General features: G+C 34.8%; 1 protein-coding gene and 1 pseudogene across 1 annotated transcript; both read left to right on the top strand.

The window, feature by feature from the left end:
* The first annotated feature begins 5,640 nt into the window (after nt 1-5,640).
* Nucleotides 5,641-12,930, top strand: LOC115985147 (serine/threonine-protein kinase ATM-like). Its single transcript, XM_031108115.1, has 5 exons — nt 5,641-5,755; nt 6,362-6,516; nt 6,825-6,899; nt 7,340-7,381; nt 12,271-12,930. Exons 2-5 carry the CDS (start codon nt 6,403-6,405, stop codon nt 12,310-12,312), a joined length of 273 nt encoding a protein of 90 aa, XP_030963975.1. The 5' UTR covers nt 5,641-5,755; nt 6,362-6,402; the 3' UTR covers nt 12,313-12,930.
* A 63-nt stretch (nt 12,931-12,993) lies between these two features.
* On the top strand, nt 12,994-23,387 carry LOC115985140 (annotated as a pseudogene).
* The last annotated feature ends 959 nt before the right edge of the window (nt 23,388-24,346 follow it).

The following is a 24,346-nucleotide window of genomic DNA, read 5'->3' as shown; positions in this document are numbered from 1 at the left end:
AAAGTAACTTTTTTGTTTTGCATGACCATAAAATGTCATGCCTTCTTTGCAATTATCTTCAGAGTTTCAAGACCTTAACCTTGATAATAGTACAATCCAAAAAAAAAAAAAAACCTTGATAATAGTAAATAATAATAATAATGAGACAAATAGGTTGGACTTACAACTACTTGTTATTATTATATAATGTATTTTCTTCAACAAGATAACCTATTGAAGGTCTTTGTAATAATAATCTTTGTTTTTTTAATTGCATTAACTTACTCTCTTTTTTCCAAGTGTGTTAATGTAGTGTCCATTTGAAGAATCTCTAGCATATGGCTACATCCAGTGCATCATGCTTCATGATGTCATAATAGAGTTGATTATTGTGTTATTGGATAGAGTAAGGGTTATTGTTTATTAAATTTTAGTGGCATGTCACATGAATGCTTCATGATGTCATTAGTAAAATTAATTACTGTGTTATTGGATAGAGTAAGGGTTATTGTTTATTATTATTATTATTATTATAATTATTATTATTTTTGCTGAATATTGTTTGTTAAATTTTAGTGGCATGTCACATGTATGTTGTATGATGTAGATTAGTTTCCTTCTTTTCTTGAAAATTTTCCAATGAACACTATTTGTATCTTGCAAAACTAAGCGCTTGTTTGGATTGAGGGGAAGGGTGAAGTAGAGTAGAGTTGGCCGGAAATTAATTTCTACTCTTAATTTTTGGTCAACTCTACTATATTCCCCATCCCTCTCCCTCAATACAAACAAGCCCTAAATGTTTATGCCTTATTTTTCAACACAAATTGGGCTTCATAAAAAAATCTTCACGAACAATAATTGATGATAACAATATTCTTTAATTGTGGTAAATTAATAAGAATATTTTATTAGGGTAAATTAGTTTTTACAATTTTCTGATGATATTTGTCATTCACCACCGATTTGATGATACCACCATTGTTGGCGGTGTCATGAGAGTAAGGGAGAGTAGTCAGCCACTATAGATCTAATGAGAGAGTAAAGGAGAGAAGGTACAAGAGAGGAGAGAGTACCAAAAAGTTAATAAAAAAGGAATATAATTTTTTTTACAAGAGCTACAATTCTATCGTATATTTAGAAGAGGACTATAGCTTTTGCAAATTTTTGTATAGTGAAGATATTTAAAATTTTTACAAGAGCTAAAGATTCTCGTGTATATTTAGAAGAGAACTTCAACTCTAGCAAATTTTTGTATAGTGATGCAGAGGGGGTGTTTTGTGTAATTAGTATACACAACTCAAATCTATTTTAGATTTTTAGGTGTTTTACAACAGTGGATGTAAATGTATTGTCACGTTAAGTCTTTTAAAATGAAGTATCTTGCATTTGGTCAACTCTCTTTTGATGTCATTCTTTGCACATGAAGTACCTTGCATTTGATAAACTTAATTTTTACTCTTCCCATTACTTAGTGATTATCATGTGTGTATATTAAACAATTAAAAAAAAAAAAAAAAACTTAAAATGTGCAACATTGAAAAAAGAAAAAAAAAGTTGCAACTCAAACTAGAATTAAAAAGTGTGAAGAGCCTTTAGGGGTGTTAGGCTTTTTTTGGTTCTTTTTTAAACTTAACTAATGCCCTATACTTGGCAAACAGGCCAAGTCAGTCTAGTTTGAGTTAGATCTGGTTTAGCTGTTTAGGTCAGTGACTAATCAACAAATAGGTTTTGAAACCTATGAGTTTTACATTTTCATCTCCCCATTACTATCTATCTTAATATCACTTTTCCAGTATCCCATTATTTTCCTTTTTATTTTTGACTTTTCTTTTTACCCTCCTCTTACTATAAATTTACAATTCTCTATTTCATTTTATATGTAGTTTTCCCACACACAAAAAGTTAATTCTCACTTAGGCTTAAACTCTTTGAACCTCCTTACATTGGCTCACAACCTATGCCATTACCTATAAAGGATTATGAGTATGCTAAAAGGCTGGTCCGCCAACCCATTAAGGGTTCACTCTACATGGATTGGAGAAAGAGTTTCCCTAGTTATATGTGACCTTTTGAATGAGGAGGAGAATGAGATATTGTTATCCTTACCCACAAATAGAAAACCTTAGAACCTAATTATATGTGTGTTTACTTTGTTTATTGTGATGACATGTGGTGTACGGACATGGTATTTAGGCCTAGCTCAGTGTACGGGCATGACATAGAGACCCAGCCCCTTAATTTTAGTAAACCGAGAACCCCGAGCCTAATAATGGGTTGTACATCGTACCGGCCTAGAAACTAGTTACATGTCGGGGATGGATATTGCTCAGCACGGTAGTGCCTTGAGGGAAATCGCTTGTTGATAACCAATTGCCAGTGAAAGCAAGTTTCAAGACGGTCAGGTTTTTTAGAAAAGTTGGTCCTATCGAGTTAGGAATTTATTCCAGAGGGGTCTCACCCACCTAAAAGGCCTCCCAGTCATCATGACTACCAAACTAAGGGAAGTCTATAAATAAGAAATGAAGGGGAGAAAAAGGGGGTTGGAAAAAGGAGGGTGAGAGAAACACATGAGAGAATTGTTAGGAACCAAAGAAAAGGGAGAACCCCATCAATGGCTGAGGTACTCCTCGGGGAATACACGAAAAAGGGGGTGGGAGGATACAGACTAGACTAAGAACTCCGTCATTTGGGCTACCAAGTTGGCAATAAGAGGTCTTCCCATTATAGGAATTCCATTGCCCACGTTATACAAATTAATTGTGGGCTTGTTCTCTGGGCTTACGAGTCATTCAGGGGAATTAGGCTCACACATGTGGCATTAGCCCAATTGTATTTGTATTGTTTATTAGGTCTACCAAAAAAGGTCAACCACTAAAAAAAAATTATACAAATTTGTTTTCCAAAATTTCTTTTCAAATAAATTCTTGAATAAGTTTTCAAAATAGACAAAAGAAGTTTTCAAAATCTTTTAAATTCTCAAAGAAGTTTTCTAGATTTTTCAAAGAAGTAAAAAAAAAAAATTGAATGTTTAAAAAAAAAAAGAAAAAAATCCCAAAAAAAAAAGTTTTTTTCCCCCACAAATTCAAATGGAGTTTCTAGAAAAAAAATCCCCTACAAATAAATCTTTAAAGATGTTCTCAAAATATTTTTAGAGGTTGACTCAACCATGTGGTCTAATTTGTTTGATGATTTGAGCCTTTCTTTTTTGAATTTGTGATTTTGTCTAGGGGCTTCAAGCCCATCTTTTGCATTCAACATTATTTGGGCTTAGCCATTATTTGTCTTATCTAGGGCATTAAGTCCATTTTGTCCTTGATCAAAGGGTTTTAGGTCTATCCTTGTTTTATTTTGGTGCCAATTAGCCTATCATTGTTTTGTTTAAGGGCACTAGTCCCATCCTTGTTCTTTATTTGTGACTTAGGTCCATTCCTATCTTGTTTAGGTAGCTTAGGCACATCTAGTTTTGTCTTTTATCCTTAGGTCCATCCTTGTCTCTCTAGGTCCCTTAGGCCATCTTGACATCTTGTTCTATGTCTGGGCCATATATCCATCCTCATTTTGTATGGAGGCCCTAAGCCCATATACAACCCAATTAATGTAAAAAAAAAATGTCAAATAAAAAAAGCAAAAACCAGTTGGGGCTGAATTCTTGGTTTGCTTTTCTTTTTGGAGACTTGATATTTTTGTTTGATTGGAGTTACATAGATTAGAATATTAGATATAATGTGTGATTTATAAAGAACAGAAAATAATGATAATGTCAACCGCCAAAATATGTTATGGATTTTAATGTGAACATCTCATCATAAGATAGTGATTCAAAAAATGAATACATGTGTTTCTCATAACATTGCCGCTGAATTAATGAAAATGAGTTATTAATAATATTTGAATTAATTCAATAAAGCTCTTAAGAATTTTTTTTTTTTTTTTTTTGTCTAATTGGTATAGTAGTTATTGAAATATGGTAATTTTTGTTTTCTTAATTAGATTTATTTATTTATTATAAAATGTGTTCTTATATCTATAGAAGTTTTATATAATATATGTCTTTGAAAACTTCGGTGGTTTCATTAAAATGTTTTTTTATTCACTTTGGTAGATAATTTCTTAATTTCATATTAAAAGATGAATTTAATTCAATGAAAAATCATTATTCAGCATCATTTTTATATGAGTACTATGTTCTTTTAATTTGTTAAATTTTTTTTTTTACATATCTAATATCAAATTAGATAGTGTAATGACTCGATTTGTAACGACCCCAAATTGGTGTATTGGGTTTGAAAGTGAAAGACCCAAACAATAAAATTTGTAGAGAGTGGGCTAAAAGGTTAGGCCTTGGTGAACGGAGAGCCATTAGTCATGATGTTCGTAATGATTGCTCAGAGGTGAACTGAGCTTGTCCAAGAAGACTTTCTCTCCGGCATGGCCTGAGTGGCTCCGGTCATTGGACCTCATCTGAGGAGTTTAGTGTTCTTATTATTCTTTTTACACTAGGTTACAATAGTTCAAGAGACGATACATAATGCTCTTGTTTTTCTTCCCCCCCCCCCTCTTTCCTCTTTTCCCGGGGATAAATTCTTACATTATATAGCCCCTCTCAGTTGATCCTGACATTCCATCTATTGATCAGGCAGGTAACTACTCGAGTGCTTGTCCCATCAGCCGCCTTCCCCCACTTTCTGTTAGTTGCAATAACCGAAACCATACTGTTCAGGGGTCTTTTCCCATCAATGTGGCTAGGACGTTTGTGGGCGCATTCAATGCGAAGGTGATAGTTTTTCCTTGAACCGCTCCCACACTGTACCCCGTGCAAGTTCTATTGTACTCGTCTTTTCCTCTGGGAGCGCTTTGGGGGCTGCCTTTAATGGCGTGGCGTTATTCCCTTATAGGTTTTGGGATGCCAAGGACAGGATCGTCCTCGACTGCATTTCTAAGCCATTTGGACTCTCGTTGCATGTCTTCGGCAACGTTTCTCCTCGGCGCGGGCCTTGGGCCCTAATGTATAGTGGGCCGGGGTCACAAATCGTCTGGCCCCACAGATAGTTTTTGTATACTAATTGGAGTTTTAAAGTTAATAAGTTTTCCTAAAAAATTATCTCATAAATACATATTTGTCAATAATAATAATTTTGTGTACAATATATTTATAAATTATGATGTACTTTAGTATTAAAATATTACGGTTTTTATATGTGTGTTTTTTTTTAGCATTTTTTTTGAGAAACCGATTTTTTTTAGCATTTTTGATCTGTCTTGACTTGATTAATATATTAGTATCATAATTTGGTAAAAAAAAAATCATTTTTTGATAAAATAGAAAAAATAAAATAATATAATATAGAGAAATAACGTGACTCAATTTAACCATCTATATTTTCCATAACAAAAAATTCAAAAGACTAAATAGTAAACTTCTACAAAAAAAAAAAAAAAAAAACTATTTGTATTTACTATTATTACCTTTTAGAGAAAAAAAAAAAGAAAGAATAATTTTGTGAAAGTTGGATTTGGAATTAAAAAAAAAAAAAAAAATTATTGGGGGTTTTCATTTTTTAGCAAAACGTGGCAGTTTTGTAAAAAACCCAAAATTTATGGGCCCACACATCATTTAAATACACCCCAACGGCTCTCTCTCTCTCTCTCTTTCTCCACATTCCCTTCACTCTTCCTTCTCTTCGGTTCGGTCCCAGCCACACACCACCGATTTCTCTCTTTCTACTCGGCACGTTCTATCTCTCCACGGTAAGATCGTTCATTCTCTCTCTCCTAGGTAAGATCAATTTCTCTCTCTCAGTTGAATTCAACAATGGTCTGGTGTATATATATATATATATATATTTTGGCCCTAAGCCGATTGGGTTTGGTGGTAGTGGGGTTTGGTGGTGGGTTTGGGTGTTAGTTTGGCTGTGGCTGTGGTGATGGGTGTTTTGATATTGTGGGTGTGCTACACCCTAACTTTCTCTTCTCCGTTTGGTTCCCATGAAAGCTCTGGAAAATTCAATATTAATATAGAGAAAATAAATTTGAGGATTCTTTTCGCCTACTATTAGGTTAGGTGTATTTTGAATTTGTGATTCTCGTGTTTATTGTATTTTCCTGCGTTTTCTCGGCAACCAAACGGAACATTATCGGTATAGTTGTTTCTTGGTTTATTGTCATTGCTGTTTCTATTTGTTTTATATATCTTTGTTTGGTGTTTTGTCCTTGAAAGTAAAGAGCTTTTAGATTTAAATTACTACTTATGTGTTTGTGGAGGTTTTAGATTCAGATTTCTGGGTGATGGGTGTTTTGATTGGGGTTTAGGCGTGGGTTTGGCTGTGGTTGCTTTGATTGGGTGTGACTGGGTGTGGGTGTGGGTGTGGGTGTGGCATTGTAGGCTTCAACTTGTGCATTGTAGGCTTCTTCGCCATAGGTGGTATGTTTGCATTTTGCCGTTTGCACCAGAACCTAGCACCTATCTTCACAACCCTCCAAAGAATCATTCCTAGAGGATCGAGGGTTGAAGCATTGATAAAATTTATTGTTGAACAGGTGATTCATTATTACACTTTCTTACTGATATGGAAAAACAAAAACTATTTCTGTCAAATTCAGATTCAAAACCTTTTATATTGGTCTCATGTTTCTTACCAATGTGTCAATTCTTGGTAATGAAACTTTTTTTTTCATAGATTTGCACTCTTTTTTTTTTTTTTTTTTTTGCAAGAAAACTTTTTATGTATCACAATATTATAAATCCTATTAATAATCATATATGTCTTCTGTATTGCTCTAATTAATATTGTTATCCTCATACTAAAAACTTAAAACTAACTTATTTTTTTGAGAAAATTTTGTAGTTTGACTGTAGTTGGCAAGTAATATGGAGTTGTCTCTTGCATGGGATACCGATGTTCAGCTCAGTAACTGCAGTTGTAAGTTTTGTTTATGGAATCTTCTTTCGTATTGTCAATATAGCTGTTGTAAGTTCTGTTTGTACAATCTTCTTTGGTAGTGTCAATCTTTTTTGATAGTCTCAGTATATTGAGGGTTCAAGTTCTTGTATATTTCTTCAACTTATTTTTCTTTGAGCACCTTAAATTTTCACCCAGCTTGACTCTTTTTGTTTGTTTGTTTGTGTACTTTTATTTTTATAAGTAAGTTATGCCTTACTGAATTATAGTTTTTTTTTTTATTAGTGCCTTACTGAATTATAGTTATGATGATAGACAACCTTTCTCTAGTTTGTTGATAGTATGAAATAAACATAGCCTAAAAGATCTAATTGTTGGGAAGTTTACTAAAATAGCATGCAAGTTTTTTCTAATTGTTTGTGTGAGCCGCCACTTTGATGTTCATTTTAATTTCCATCCAGGTAGATGCTGCTTTGGTGCTCCTTGGAAACATAATTTCATATGTGAGTTCCAGGTTGCTTGATTCTCGAACTCCATATACCACATTACGTGTTATATGTTCTTATTGTGTGTACTTCATGTGTGCAGGGTGATGTTCATATTTTTAATAAAGTCTTACTTATTCAAAAAAAAAAAAAAAATCAAGTTTAGCTCCCAAACAAGCATCTAGAGATTATTACTACTTCTACCTCAGTCTATGGAGTGGTTTTTTTTGGGCCTATTACTATATATCCCCTGTTTATTATTCAGTTTCTCTCTTGCCTAATTTTATGGCTTGTTTGGAAGTTTAAAAAAGGAGGGGGAGTAGAGTAGAGGGAGGGAGAGTAATTCAATTACCTTGTTTGGAAGTTTTTTAAGGAAGGAGGGGGAGGAGTTTGGAGGGGTTTCAACCACCTCTAACCCCTCATTTTTAATTCCCCCAAATTGGAGAGATTTGGAGGAAGAGTAGAGTAGATAAATTATTGACTAGATAAATTTCCCAATTTACTATTTCTAAATTAATAATAGACCAATGTTGCAAGTCCATTTTCAAATAGGGTTAAATTTGTCTATTTTAATCATTTCCTCTCCTCTCTATCCTAAATTTTAAAACATCCAAACAAGGGGACGGGCTAATTACTTTCTTCCCCCTTACTAATTTTAAAAACATCCAAACAAGGTGGAGGGGAACTCTCCTCCCCTCTACTCTCCTCCCTCTCTAAACTTCCAAACAGGCCATTAAAGTCTATGCAAAGTCTTCTGCAGTGGTATGGGTCCAGATTTTCAAGTTTTGGTTTTAAAAAGGGGAAAGCTGGCAGAACAATATCATAGATTGAGTAAAGTATGTGGTCTCCATTCAAATATTTTGCTAAGTTGTGGTATGACATATGTTTATCATCTTGATGCAAGCTCTTATAAGCTACTTTATCATTAGTCTATTCCCTGTTAATCACCTAGTGAGGGTTTGAAATTTCCCTTGCAATTCTTGTACCTCTGTCTTGTCTTGTTCAATTTGAATATGGTAATGCCTCTTATTTTTGTGGGATAGGTGAATTACAAAGTTTGTGACCTTAAGATGGTTGGCGACAAACTCTCTTTTTCTTTCCTTTTGTTTTTCTCTCCTTTTGTTTTTCTCTCCTTCAAGCATAAGAATTTTAAGGATACATTTTAGTTGTTTTAATTCTGTCTAATACATGGGTTTGTGACTGAATTTCCTAGGTTTCCTTTTTGAGAAGGATTATGAGTTGAAATTTCTAGTCTTGCGAAGTGAGGGTTTGAAATTTCTATTGCATTTCTTCTCCCTTTATCTTGCTGTCTTATTTTATTTTTGGTCATTATGCCTTGGCAACCTCAATAGTGAATTCACAGCTTAATCTGGCAATACCTCTTATTGGTGTAGGCCAGAATTATAAGAAAACTCTTTTTTTTTTTTTTTGGTCTTAAATTTTACATTTTGCTTATAGGTCTTTTAATATAGTGTTCCCACTAATGTGATACTATACTATTCTATGAAGGCATTTGTTTCTGTGAAGTTGGCTTTTCTAGAGTGATTTGGTTCTTGTCTATAGGAGCAGAATCCCTTATTGTTGGCTGGCTGGTAATGATGGGTTTAAAAATTAAATTTATATTGTAAACAAAAATTGGTGCTTGCATTGTGTGTTTTTCAGGTTTCATTTGTTTGGTTTTAATTAATCCCAGCACTACTTGGCATTTTTGTCGTGGTTCCTTTTTTTACTGCTGTCTACTTGCACTTCTTACTACTTTAAAGAACCTAAGGTCATCCATATCATCATTGGGCATTCATATAAGATAAAAGCAGCCAGCTTCAAACATAGTTGTTTTGAATGCCAAAGAAGTACAAGATTTACCTTGTAAGGGCAACTATTGCAATTCTGGGTGCATATGAAATATTCTCACTGGATTTTTTTTTTCCCTGGTGCCAGGCAGCTTAAGTGGTGAGTTTGGTTTGTCAATAAGCTTTCTTTTTCCCCCTTGTTTTCTTTATTCTCTCCTACAATCAAATGAATTATAAGGATATTTTCCCACTTGTACTAATTCTTTCCAATACTTTTGACATGTATGCATTTCTTAGGATTTGGTTTCCTTGAGGATTATAAATTCCAGTCACACTCAACGAGGGTTTGAAAATTCCATTGGAATTCTTGTCCCCTTGTCCTGCTTTCTTTTTCGACTTTTAGTCATTCTGTTTTGACAAGCTTATATCTCATTCGTATGTAGTAATGACTTTTACTGGTGTGGGCAGATTACATGCCGTAGTGATTGGTATGAGTTGGGCTTTCTGGGAATTACGTGGAGAATTTGCATCATAATTTGTAATCTCAGGTTATTGCCGATTGATTTCCTAGTCGTAGAAAGTTAAAAATGTAGAGAGTCATTGACTCTTAAGATCATGGAGAATGAGTTCCATTATTTCAACCACTGAAATGCCATATTCACATAGTCCAATTTTTTTTTAGTCTTTTTAAAAAAAAACGATAATCACAATGGGGTGCATTGCAGAGATATTGTGGGGAAATGCAATTCAAAGAAAATAATTTTGAAAGAAGTATGTAAAAGGTTACAAAATGTATAGCATAAATTCTGTTATAAACTTATATATGGGTCAGTGAATGTCATACTTATGCTTTTCTTATTTGTTTCTGTGTTTATTTCCTTTTTTGTTGTTTTTTCTTTGTTTTTCCTTTTTCCAGGCATGTCTTGGACTGCTAATTTTGTCCTTTAAAAAAAAAAAAAATTGTCCTGCAATCTGTGATCTTTGTTTTTTGGCCTTTTTTTCTTCCTTATGATGGGCATGTCTTGGACTGCTATTTCCATCTAGAGCTGATTCTCTTTCGTTTTTCTGGGGAAATCTCATTAATACTTTAGTGTAGAATAAATGCAACTGTTCTCGTAACTTGCCTAGTCACAAATTTGGGCATACTAGCTATTGAGTGGTCTGATGTGATGTTTCTTGAGTTCCTATACTTTTGTCTTTTGCTTGTTTGGGCCCCTTTTTCTCTTTCTATTTTTTCAGGTGTGACCCATGTCATGGACTTCTATTCTGTCCAGGACTAAGCCTCTTTTATTGTTTTAGTGGAATCTGTTAATGTTGGGATAAAATGGAGCATGAACCAACAGTTCTCCCAAGGCTTGGTCATAATTTTGAGGATATACTATTTGCTTTTCTTTCCAGACTTGCAAAAGCAATATCCAGATTTTCAATGGTCTTATTTGTACTTTTGTCAATGTTGTTTCCAAACATGGTATTTCTTATTTCATTCTTTTATTTTATTTTAAATTGTGTGTACCTTTTTTTCTTTCCCAACTGGCTCTTCCATCTTTCCGTGATTCCCAATTCCGGTCGGCACCTATTCTTCTTATTATGGTGATGGAATCTGATAACTCAATAGAGCATGACCTCACTGTCTTCCTACATTAACACCTCCTCTTGGATGCTGAAAGTACTATGGCCTTGTTTGGCACTTGTGTTTTCTTTTTTTTTTTTGGTGGGCATGTCCAGATTGTGGGCATATCCAATTTGGAGTCTCATGGAAAGTGATGCCATTATGTTGTTGGATTGATCTTACTTAAGTACCATGTGTCCTATGAGATTGCCTTATAAAGACAAGCATTATCCACAAATGGTGTAAATTTGATTAAAGTGGTGGGAACTAATAATATCTCTGTTCCCATGGATAAATTTCTTGCTTTGGTTTACAATTTATGCTCCTTTGCATTGAATGGTTCACTTACCCTATCAGTCTGATAAAGGATTAATTTGGTGTTCCTTTTTCTATTTTGAGAGGCCTTTTAGGTTCTATTGTATTAACTGATAGTTATGTTTTTGGTGATTAGATCCTTAGAGTTGCATTGTGTTCATGTGAAAGATATTTCTTTTGTTTGAATTCTTTTTATGAGATTAAATTCTATAAGGATGGGGTGTAAAACCCATATTTTACACCATCCAATAAATGATTTCCACATCAGCATTTTACTTAAAATTCAATAAATCTTACCACACCTAATAACATCTCAATAAATTCCCAATTTGGTTGGATTTATATATGGGTATTAGAATTGATTGAGTGTAATTGTGTTTATTCTTAAATATGTGATAAGATGATGTGGCATGTTAGGATTGGAGGGGTTAAATATGAGTTTTTCACCATGTCCTTATAGAATTTAATCTCTTCTTTTTATATGTTTTATGCAACTGTGTTGGCGTTCCTTCTTCCATGCTTTCTTTAATATTTCATTTTTTTAAATGCAGTATATGACTATATGTAATTATTCTATAATTTTATGTCGTAGTTTTTGCAAATGAATGGATCATGGACATTTGGTTTTAAAAATTGAGAATTCGTTGGACAGTATTTGTCTACATTTCAAAACTGTTTGTTGTCAAGAAAATTTTCTACTCTTGAAATTTCGGATCAGGAATGAACAACCTAGTTTTTGTTATTTTTTGTAGAATTCATAAATTGAGGCTTCTTTCTTTGGCTAAGCATGATGTGATAGTAGTTATGCTCTGATTCTTGGTGTCATGTACTTCATTGGTTATTTATGATTGTTGCAATCTGTTTTTTTGAAAGTAGCACTTATCTTTCATTGATCCCCAGGTCCACTGAAGGTACAATTTTCTGGTTAGTCTTTTGAAACATGTTTTTGGTGAAGTGAGAACAGGTCTTGCACAGTTGTGCTTTGGTTAGTTTAAGTACTGATCAAGAGATTTTTTCCTTGCCCATTTATGTGTTACAGTTTTTTTTTATTAGTGTTCTTTTTGTTGTCTTTAACCTCATATGTGGTTATGCTTTCTGAGGCACCATTATGTGCCATGTTCTATAAAGTTTGTGATTGTATTTTGTTGTATTTTTTCTCTCATTATACAATTGGATTATCTTTTATCTTGTAGGGACACAGCTCAGAAGTTTTATTGGGTGCTTGTCTGTATTAGCCACCTGACTCTGTACCTTGCATAAATTTTCTTTTGGTGCTTGGCAGCTTAAGGCTTCTTGTTGCTGTTGGCAGCTTAAGTGATGCAGTTTAGTTTGGCAATAAGCAATCTTTTCTTTCCCCCTTGTTTTCTTTATTCTCTCCTTCAATCATATGAATTATAAGGATATTTTCCCTATTGTTTTCTAATATTGGGCAATGTATGCTTTTTTTAGGATTTGGTTTCCTCGAGGATTATAAATTTCAGTCTCACTCAACGAGGGTTTGAAAGTTCCATTGAAATTTTTGTCCATTTGTCCTGCTTTCTTGTTTTTCTTTAGTTATCTAATTCGTATGTGGTAATGCCTTTTGATAGTGTGGGTAGTTCCTGTGGTGATTTGCATGAGTTGGGCTTTGAATTTGCATCATAGTGTCATTGGCAGCCAATATAAGATAAGATCTGCATGCCTTAAAAATAACTGTTTTCTAAATACAAGAGAAGTTTAGGTCTATGCTTCCTTATATCTACTTTATTGGTTGGTTGGGTTTCAAAGTTGCGTAGTTTTCTTTTTTATTGTTGGACATGCTCTGGGATGGGAGGGTTTTTATGATTTTGTTACCCCTAAATTAATTTGTTTAATGTGTGTAGGTATGGTATGTCTACTTTGGATGGAGTTTGATGCTTGAGGACTCAAGGCAATAATCTCTCTTTGTCAATTGATTTCACTATTCTCTTCATAATAGCTAAATGATAATGTTTTTGCTTGTGTGTTTTTTTAGTTTTTTGGCCTGCAGCTTCATTTTGTTAATTGAAGTCTTGCTATTTGTTGTCTATTTCATCATCGATGTCATTTTTGTCAGCCTGCAACTGGAGGTCTATTATATCTTGCTATTTGTTTTTAGTCAGAATGATTGAATCTTGATGTGTCTACAGATGGGGAAATTGTGATTTCCATTTCACTATTCTCCCAACAGAATGTTTTGTTTTTGTTTTCTGATAGGGGTTGTGTGTGGGTTTGTCATAGAATGAGAGAGACACAAAGAGAGAAGCAGATTAGAGTATTTTTGGTTTGATTTTTTGGCTCACTCACAAACCAGGTAATATTTCTCTCTCTCTCTCTCTAAATTTCCATTTCCATTTATGTTTTGATTGACCTCGTACTAAAATTTCTGCTTCTTTTCTTTCTGTAGTGGCTTTAATGGTTGGAAAGGGCGAATTCCCCATCTGTTTTCTCTCTGTCTAAGCAAACCCTCGTTCATAGTCACACCCTTCAAACCCTCACCACTACCAACCACTCTCAACCAACCTCCACGGCCACTGCAAGAGCTTCCCCTGGCTTCGCATTCAATTGAATAGCAATGGCAACTACAGCGAGTTCCTGAAAAAGTTTGATCTGGATGGTTTTTGTTTTTGAGCATATTTGGGTTGTCCTTGTGAAGTAGTTTGATCTGATTGTGTTTGATCATCAATGTCCTTGAATGAAAGTGTTTGTGGGTTTGCGGTGGTGTTAAGAGTTCAGGAATGTCTGCATATGAGAAATGTTCCGCCTCATCGCCCCATCACCAATGATCCTCAAGACCAAAAACTTACCTCTTGCTTTCCTTTTCACTCACACTGTCGACCAACCACCAAAACATGAACCACGAAAACCAGAAGATAACATCAGTATCAACATCAACATCAGCATCATCAATAGGTCATACTGTACCAAAAAGATTCATGGACTTTGCGCCAAAGACCGCAATGTCGATGAGGTGCTTCACCTTCTAGACTGCCTCAACCTCTGAGGATACCGACCACTCTCTCAACATCAACACCATCATTCACGCACTCTAGCATCTAACCGCTTCTACTCTTTATATCTTTTCATTTCATCCCCAACGAGCGTACCTGCAATGTTCTTATTGCCAGGTTACTCGTTTCTTGAACCCCATATAGCACATTACATAATGAGGAAGACGGTGTTTCTTCCAAGTTTAGCGTCGTACAATACATATGAGGGCATAACAGTTGTTGGAGGAAGGAAGTGAGTTTGGGTTCCTACTGTCTGAGTATGCATATAAGGTTCTAGTAGAAGGTCTTTGCGAAGAATTGGACCTCTAAAAGGTAAGGAATCTTCTCCAATATATGCTGAATAAGAAGGTTGTGGACAGAACTAGAATGTTCAATATATATTTAAGAGCTCTTTGTCTTATCAATAACCCAACTGAGCTTTTGAATACACTTGCTTTTATGCTTCAAAACCAGTGTCAGCCTGAAGTCATTATCTTGAACATGGTTATAAATGGGTTTTGCAAGATGGGGAGGATTGGAGAAGCTTTGAAGGTATTAAATGATGTGATAATAGGCAAGTGATGGTGTCTAGGTGGATAGTATCAATTGTAATATAATAATTGATGGATTATGTAAAGCCAACCGAATAGAAGAGACCTTGAAGTTTTGGGATGATGTCATATGGCCATCAAAGTATCATGATAATTATGTTTATGCAGCCTTTCTCAAAGGGCTTTGTTGCTCGTGCAAATTTAATGAAGCTTGTCATTTCTTATATGAATTGTTTGATCCTGGGTTCCTCTCTAAACATTTTCGATAATAATATTTTGATTGACAGTGCATGCAAGTTGGGATTAATGAAAGAAGCTTGGAATGGGCTGGCCCCAGATGCTGTAACCTGGAGGATTCTTGACAAATTATGCGGTATGTGAGAAAGCAATTCTCTGTTGAGGATGTGGCTTTGCAATCAAGAGGTGAACCAAAGGATGTAATTCCAAAGAAAACCTGATGTGGAAAATCTTACTTGAATTTAAGTAGCCATAAGAAGGAGACATTTTTTAACAGAGGATCCAGGTGGTACTGATGAAGATAAATGTTTTAACCTTGTGATGGATGTGACCTCCTTGACTTTGAGAGGAATCATATGAAGGGTTAATTGATGGATTATGTAAAGCCAACCGAATTGAAGCAACATTGAAGTTTTGGGATGATGTCATATGGCCATCAAATTATCAGGATAATTATGTTTATGCAGCCCTTCTCAAAGGGCTTTGCTGCTCGTGCAAATTTAATGAAGCTTGTCATTTCTTATATGAATTGTTTGATTCTGGGGTCTCTCCAAACATTTTCGATTATAATATTTTGATTGACAGTGCATGCAAGTTGGGATTAATGAAAGAAGCTTGAGAGAGGAGAAGGAATGGGCTGGCGCCGGATGCTGTAACCTGGAGGATTCTTGACAAATTACATGATATTTGAGAAAGCAATTCTCTGTTGAGGATGCAGCTTTGCAATCAAGAGGTGAACCACAGGTTATAATTCCGAAGAAAACCTGATGAAGAAAATCTTACTTGAATTTAAGTAGCCATAAGAATGAGACTTTTTTTAACAGAGGATCTTGGTAGTGCTGATGAAGATAAATGTTTTAACCTTGTTATGGAGGTGACCTCCCTTGACTTCGAGAGGAATCATATGAAGGCGTTAATAAAATGCAAATGTAACAGAGTTGTAGCTCCAAAACATAGAAGCGTTCATGCAAGGTTGAGATGCCTAATGGGGCAGGAAAAGAAACCATGCATTTCCCAAACAATTATTTTTATGTGAAATATGTCAATAAATTTCAGGGGCATGAGATTAACGGAGAATTTTTCAACAAGGATATTCCAGACAGAGAGTTTGTTATGATAGAGAGTACTATCAAAGGATTAGTGAGTTGATTGCTGTAGGTTGTGGATATGTTGTGGATTAGTGAGTTGATAGATGTATACAGAAATTAGATAAAAGCTTCAAACAAATAACAAATTTTGGATTTTATATGGGTTGTTTGCAGTCTACATGACCATTCTTTAAATTTTCTCGTCAATGAATTGAGATTACATTGATTATTTAGGATCAGAGAAGCTATGGATGAACTGATTGTTTCCCCATTATAAAATTAAACTTGTTCACTCACTGGTACTTTTTACCTCATCTATCCAAGAAATTGGTCTGCATAAATAAGGACCTTTTACTTCCCATTTTTATTTGTATTTTTTGCTAAAATCCTTCCCCTTTTTTTATGTAGCATATCTCAACAAACATTTCTTTTAAGTTAGTTACCACTTATACCATGTATTATCCAGGCAACATTGATATTTTTTGTGATTTGTGTTCAAGTTTTAAAGGATCTAACTTAATTTTACTTGGTTGGTTATGATTACTTGTCTTTTTTAGAGATTTCACAGGCCATCTCCCCGACATTCCAACTGGCCTTGCTGCATTTTTTTTATAAGGTTGGTGTTTTCCTGAACTTATTTACCTTACTGCTAATCTTTAACACTCTGTGATTTTCATGATGCTGTAGCTTGTCATTTTCTTATTTGTGAATTTGGACTGTCTGAATACTTTTTATTATTTAGGTTACTTGTGGAAATGATTATTTTGAAGTGTTGGTTTTAGAGTATAAACCATCAAATAATCATGCAAAGGTATCCTATCTGTACTTAGCTTTTTGGAGAAACCAACTTATCTCCAGGTTGGGATTGGATTTGAGGAAAAATTCGAGTTTTTTGAACAATAATTGTTAATATAAATTGCTTCATATGAACTTGGCAACATCTGATGATTTAAATTTTGCATATATCAATAAAACAAGAACACCCATGATGTTATGGATTTAAAATGATATCTTTCATATATTTATTTTAAATCATCATATTATAAAACTCAATTTTAAGGTTGAAAGAAATAGTAGTTTTAGTTAAACTCAATTTTCCTTCTCTGCTTTTCTTGTGTTTGTCTCTCTTTCCCTTCTTTTGATTTCCTAAGTCTCTCCTCTTCGACCATCTTTGCTTCTTCTGGATCCTTTTGCACTCTCTCTCCTCTTTCTGCTGCTCTTCTTGGGTGAGGGTGGGATTGTGTAGGCCCCAATCAAGCCTAGCTGAGCCAAGTGTTTGGCTCCTGGGCTTAGCTTAAATAATATATGGGAAAAGTGAAAGGATGACCTTAGGGCATTGGTTTAGGAAAATGTTTAAGAAACTTTTTATGGAAAAAGAAAATAGTAATTTATTATTTTGACAGCCTTTTATATTTCCCATAAAAGTGGTATAAAAAATTTCCTAAAATGTTACAAATGCCCTAAGCTCCACTTGAGTGCTTTAATCAAGTCTAGATATTCTTGTTTAAACCTGGCTTTTGCAGTAGTTGAGCAAGCTCATGAATCATGGGCTGGGCCGCCTGGCTAGATAATTTAACTAAGTTGCTTGAAATTATCTTTAGTCCTCAATGAGCTGTCTAGTTTTGATTTAGGGCAAAACTTAGATACAGTACCGTAGATATAATTCCTTAGGTACCCATTTTATAATTTAGCCACCCGTCTAATACTTAACAGAGCAAACGTCAGTCTCTTCCTCTTTTTCTTCCCTCCTTTTTCTCTTTGATGCATTACTTAAAAGTTAAAACTGAAAACCATGGAAAACCAGCAAGAAAACCCAGAACCACAACCTCCCTAGCATCTCACACTCTCTCAGACTTCTAAATTTTTGAAGAAATCAAAGATTTTAGATGGACGGAGGGGTTGGCTTGTGCATATCACGTCGTTAGTCGAACGGTTTGTTAAATGCCTGGTCTCTGCTTCTCTCTTTATCCCTCTCTTTTCTGATTTTTTATTTTTATTTTTATTTTTTCTTTTTAATTCTCTTTCCAGATCTAACACTCATACTCTCAGACTCTTACCCTGTGCTGCCTTTTGATTCTACTGGTAATGATGGGAAAGGTGTTTTGTTTAATCTGATATGGGAATTCCATGGTGGCTTTTGATATCAAAGATGAGAACTTTAGATGTGATTTCATATTGAAGTAGTGGATTCTAAAGAATTACCACAATCATGTGTGGGTTAAGGAGAAATTTTTCCAAGAGAAAAAGAATGAGAAAAAGAAGAAAGAAAGAGACTGTTTTCATGCTTCCAAGAAAAAAAAAAAAAGGAAAAAAATAGAAGAAGAACTGAGGGTATTTAGCGCTGTTTGCTCTGTTAAGTATTAGACAGGTGGCTGAATTTGAATTATAAAAGGGGTACCTAAGGAATTGAATCTAAGGTACTGTATCTAAGTTTTTTCATTTGATTTAATATTTCAAAAGTCATAGAGAAGAAGATGATATGATGTGCAGTGATGGAATCATCATGTGAGAGGTTGTGTCATAATTGCTTGTCATCACTTTAAGGCAGATTTTTGGTTAGAAAATGCTTATATTTATTTGGCAGAGGATGTGTATTACTGCTAGAACAGTTCTTCAGAGTAATAACATACTAAAAAAATATTTAATACCCCAAGGGGTAGTGTAATTGGCTATGGACCATGCCTCATGAAGTGGAGTCACTAGTTCGAATCCCCCCTTCTCCCTCCCCTCTGGGCCAAAGCTTGTTCTTGAGCCTTATTTGAGTTTGAAAATGTGATTTTAGCTTGGTCATTTACTAAAGCAGAAGCTTGTCTTAAAGAAAGTCTTAGGCGTTCTGCACCTCAATTTTTTTGCTACTCTAAGATTGAGTTTGTTCCTTGATTGAATGTTTAAATATCTTGTTAGTGCCCCATTGATAAAAAAAGAAGTTAAGACTCTTAGGGATGATGACTATTACGGTTGTGTTACATCTTACTCTGAAATGTGTCTATATCATGTGAAATTTTTTGTGTAAAGAGAATATGTTGAAAATCTATGTTTAAACATGCATGTTCAACAATAAAATTTTGATAAAACCGAAGAGTTGTATGACATGTAATAATAGAAATATGTCTCCATTAGTCATTATTATCAAATAGATAACTAACTTGGTTTTCCTGTTTTTTACCTTAATGTCAGAATAATCATTCTTATCTTAGTGTTCTTTCACTCATTTTTTGTTCATGGTTTTAAAAACCGGATTGGACCGACCGGTTAGACTGATTCAACTGTGAATTGGACACCAATCCGTTACTACTTGTCCTCAGAAACATTAAAAAAGAAAGTACAACTACTTGATCTAAGTCACGTGAATTTAGCTTTTTTTTTTTTTTTTTCCTTACGATAATTATGATTAGAAAGAAATAGTAGTTTTGGTTAATTAAGGGAATAAACTTGAAAATCAATTAGTTTTTTTTAACTTGAATTCATTATATATATTATAAAATTTTTCTTTTTATGATTACAATTAAAAATATGTGATGGTCCATTTTGAGGAAAAAAAAAAAAAAACAAAAAAACGAAAAGTGTCATTAAATGTTATGTTTTTAGGATGATTTTGAATATGTTTACATTTTTCTATTTTTATTTTCTAAATATAAGATGTGAAAACTCACATAAATTTTTGTACATTTTTTATCTAGATATTATTAGTAATAAACTTATTATATTTATATTTTGTAATTTTAAAATTATTAACTATTTATTTATAACATCATTGGTTCGACCATTGGTTCAACCCCGGTTTAACCATAAAACCGAGAAACACCTCCCTTTTTGGTTCTTTGACTACTCCTGTTTTTAAAACTATGATTTTGTTTAGTTTGTTACAATGTATGTACTTTACACTTTTCATTTCATCTATCTGCAGGTTCTCCTGTTTTGGTTGGGAGACCATTGAAATGCTTTTCGTTCTTTGGTTTTGATTTCTGAAAATTGTTAACAGAGAAATACTGTCTTCTTTAATTGCATGGCAGAAACAAGTACAATAAGATCTACATGATCGATGTTTACAGTACTTCCTTATTTTAGTTGGATTGTTGAAAAAATGTGTATCAGGGGTTCAGCTTTGTCACTTTATTTGGTTCAATTGCTGATTCCTGTTGATGAGAAATTCTACACTCACCTGTGGAGGAATGGTGCCAAGAGCATAGAAAAAACCCTGGCCACAGTTAATGCCACATTGGACTCCAATTGTGTCATTGAGGTCTTGCATAGATGTCAACCTAACCAATCTCAAATGGGTCTTAGGTTTTTCATCTGGGCTGGCCTTCAATCCAAATATAGGCATGGTTCATTCATGTACGGCAAAGCTTGTGAATTGCTTCAAATTAATCAAAACCTAGGTGGTGTTGTTGATATTGTTGAGGTTTATAAGGTTGATGGGTATGTGGTTAGTGCTAAGGCATTTAAGGTGGTTTTGAATTTGTGCAAGGAAGCTAGGCTTGCTAATGAGGCTTTGTGGATATTGGGAATAATGAATGAATTTGGTTTAGAGGCCGATACTACAGCATATAATGTGGTTATAAGGTTATTTTGTGAAAAGGGTGATATGGATATGGCTGAAGAGTTGATGAAGAGATGGGTTTTAGTGATATTTATCCTGATATGATCACGTATGTCACCATGAGTAAAGGGTTTTGTAATGTGGGTAGGTTAGAGGATGCTTGTGGATTGGTTTAGTTTATGAGGGGGCATGGGTGTGTGCCTAATGCTGTGGTGTATTCGACCCTTCTTGATGGGGTTTGTAGACGTGGGAGTATGAAGAGGGCATTGGAGTTGTTGGGTGAGATGGAGAAAGAAGTTGGAAATTGCAGTCCTAATGTTGTTACATATACATCTGTGACTCAAACTTTTGTGAGAAAGGTCAGACAATGGAGGCATTGGAAATTCTGGATAGAATGGAGGCTTTTGGGTGTGCTCCTAATCACGTTACAGGTAGTACTTTGATAAGCAGTTTCTGTATGGAGGGGCATGTCTAAGAGGCTTATAAGATGATTGATAAAGTTGTTGCAGGAGGCAATGTTTAATATGGTGATTGCTAAAGTTCTTTAATATTGTCTTTCGTAAAATTTCAAAAACTTGAGGCAGAGAAGTTCATTAGGAATATGCTTGCTACTGGGGTGAAACCTGATTGTTTGGCATGTAGCATTTTGATAAGGGAGCTTTGTTTGGAGGGATGAGTGCTAGATGGTTTTTACTTATCTGATGAAGTTGAGAAGTTAGAGTTTTTTACTTCCATTGATTCTGATCTTTATTCTATTCTTTTAGTTGGGCTTTGTCAACAAAGCCATTTGGTAGAGGCTGCAAAGCTTGCGAGGTTAATGCTCAAAAAAGGAGTTAGCTTGAAAGCTTCTTATGTAGACAGTATAGCTGAACACCTGAAGAAATTTGAAAATGAGGAGCTAGTTAAGCAGTTGAGTATGATTGAAAAATAGCTTTCTGTCTCGGAGGATCTTGTTTGTTGATTTGAGCAGGTTTAAGATTACAGAGTTCTAAGTCTCCAGTCGAGACGAAACAAGTTGGCGAGTTCAAAGCATATGTAATAATTCTTGGCAGATATGAAAGACCTTGTCTTGTTTCATCTGGCTGTGGAATGTGGAACATCAATGTGAGTGGTGGCACTGTGGCAGTCATCAACCAATGTTTGATTCAGCTGAAGGAAACAGTGCTTGAGGTTCAAATGAAAACAATGCCTTGCTGTTATTAGATCTCTTCCAGCTTTATGACATTGCCATGGGAAGCTGAGATTGTTTGAAATGTCTTAATTCTTAGAGCAAAGCATTGTTTTATAATGCCTTCACTGTTTAATCATCTGGTTTAAGGTCTGCTAGAGAAACATAATCGACTGGAAAGATGATTCCTAGCCCTCCAAGTAGGCAGAGATCTCAAAAGGGAAGAAAAGGAGAAGAGTGTGAAACAATTGACACTGGAAACTAAAGAAGTTGGCCGAAGTGAAAAAGAGGATGAATCTGCATCAGTGAAACAAAAGTGAATGGATGCTCGTGCTTATAGGGCGTTCTTCAGGTAAATGAATTTTCTCTTTGCCCTTCACTTTACTTTTTCATTACTCATTCTTTAAAGTCATGCTCTTTTTTAATCTGGGGAGTCAGTGTACTGTAAATACAAGGCATTAGTGGAATGAATGCAACAGTTGGAATCTATAATGTTTTGCGGCTATGGTTGTAGGGTGCACGGTTATCTTGGTGGTTATAAATTCCAGTTCCCTTATGATGTTCTATAATAGCAACTTCTGTTTTGTTTGCTTTTGTAAAACTATATTGTTTCAAGAAAAATGCTGAATAAGTTATTTTGTTCATTTGTACTTCTTTTGGCTTGAGTCGTAGCTCATCATGGAGAGCATAGTAGGCTGGATAAGGGAAGTTCTCCCTGGGAGGTAGCAGCAATTGTGGGGGTGATAAATGCAGTTTATGTAGGGGGTAGGAACTGAGGGAAGAATCTTTTGGGAGAGCTTTGGTGGGATCAGATTCTAGTGTACATAAATTCACAAAGGAAACATTAGAAGGTAACAGGAGTGGAATTGTCCCACCCAAGCCTGAGGCATAGCTCTGCGGAGTGCAGACAAAACTTGCTGGTCTGATGATGGAGATAGTTGGAAGTTTTGCTGAGTGGTGATTCTCCATCCTCTTATGTGGCCAAAGAGATGAGTGATGACCCTGGAAGGATATAGGTGGATTGCTTTGTGAAGGAAAGTTGCAAGTACCTTAGTTGATAGATTCCACAATGAATGGAGGGTCACTTGATGATGACTTGGGAAAATGTCTGGAAGTCATACCTCTGAATAGAAAAAGAAAGTCAGAAGATATGGATTCTGATGCTTCTGCAATAATTGCAAGTAAAGAAACCTGCACCCCAATTGCTGTTGCCGTCTCTTCATTGCCATCTGCATGTGAATGAAACAATCTTGTTGAGACATGTGGCACATGTTTTAAAAGGCAAAGGGGCTTATCTGTTATCCATCTTTTGTTTGGGTGGTAGTTTCCTAAATATTTATGGTAACTGATGTCAATCGCTGTGTTTATTGGTATATGCTTGCTATTACTACATACAAGAGGATAGGATTCTGAATTTCATCTGTCATGTGAGATATTCTTTTTGATAGAACTTTGTGAAACTTTTTATTTTTGTTTTTTGAGAAGTAGAACTTTGAAACTTGTGGAAGTTGTCTGATGCTCACTGCCTTCTACCAAATACCAAAAGTCTTTAGTTTCTTTGTTAGTGTATAATTGAGCCAATAGATTGGTGAAAATACTCTGGTGAAAATTTGAGAAGAGGGTTTTCTGGAGTGTATAGTTAGTTTTTTGGGGGTGTGAAGGTTCCTCTGCGGGTATCCTTTTTTGTTTGGATGGCGGCTAGGGGGAAGATACTCACTAGTAAAAATTTGAGGAGAAGAGGGTTTTTTTTTTTTTTTTTTTCTTCTTCTTGTGGATTGGTGTTGTAAGTGCCGATGTAGTGGGGAAACGATGGATCACCTCTGTAGGGGGCTCATCAATTGTGGAACTTTGCTTTTAGATCATTCAGGGTTTCTTGGGTCTTACTAGAAAGAGTGCTAGATTTACTGACTGGGTGGAGGAACTAGTTGGGGAAGTTTTCGTCTAATATTTGGAATATGGTACAGTTGTGTTTGATGTGGTGCATTTGGAGGGAGCGTAGCATCTTCGAGGATGTGGAGAACTTGGGGGATCAGCTCTTTGACCCGTTTGTAGACACTTTGATCGGTCTTGGGCTTGGGGTGTCACGTCCAGTGAATCCCTTCCCATATTTACGTATTCTCTCTTTTTATTTATTTATTAATTTATTTATTTTTACATTATCTTTTTTCTATCTTTGCAACTTCTTCGTGATTTTTTGCATGAAGTAGTGTTTTTTTCAATAAAATTTTTCTTATAAAAATAAATAAATAATTGAACCAATGAACTTTAGCTTGAATGACACCTTGTCCCTTTCCTCCCTTGTTAGAGAGCAAATGTGGAAGGTAAGTTCATGGACTTAAAAGAGTCCACTGGTTGTGTGTAACTTACCAATGAAAATTTTTAAGTGCATCCTATAAAATTGGCATTTTAAGTAGTTCTTTGTTGAAAGTTTATACATTGTGATATAATTGTGCACTTGGTCCAGAATATATTGCTACAGTTTTGCTCTAGTCATTTGGCAAGCATGTGGTTCAATATTACCCAGGCTATTTTATGCCATTGCATAAAATATATATGTCCTTGTATGATTTCGCTTTTCTTATATCTTGTATATCCTGAAGAGTAGACCATTATTTAACAAAGCAGGAGTTCTGCTCTTGCACCACGAATTTGAGCCTGCGGTTGTGTGACGTCTTCATTAATAAACTCGGTTTAT

The sequence above is a fragment of the Quercus lobata genome, chromosome 1, assembly GCF_001633185.2.
Source record: "Quercus lobata isolate SW786 chromosome 1, ValleyOak3.0 Primary Assembly, whole genome shotgun sequence".
In the NCBI taxonomy this organism is placed as follows: Eukaryota; Viridiplantae; Streptophyta; class Magnoliopsida; order Fagales; family Fagaceae; genus Quercus; species Quercus lobata.
Note: the sequence above shows the minus strand (reverse complement) of the source record. Positions and strands in the feature narration are given on the sequence as shown.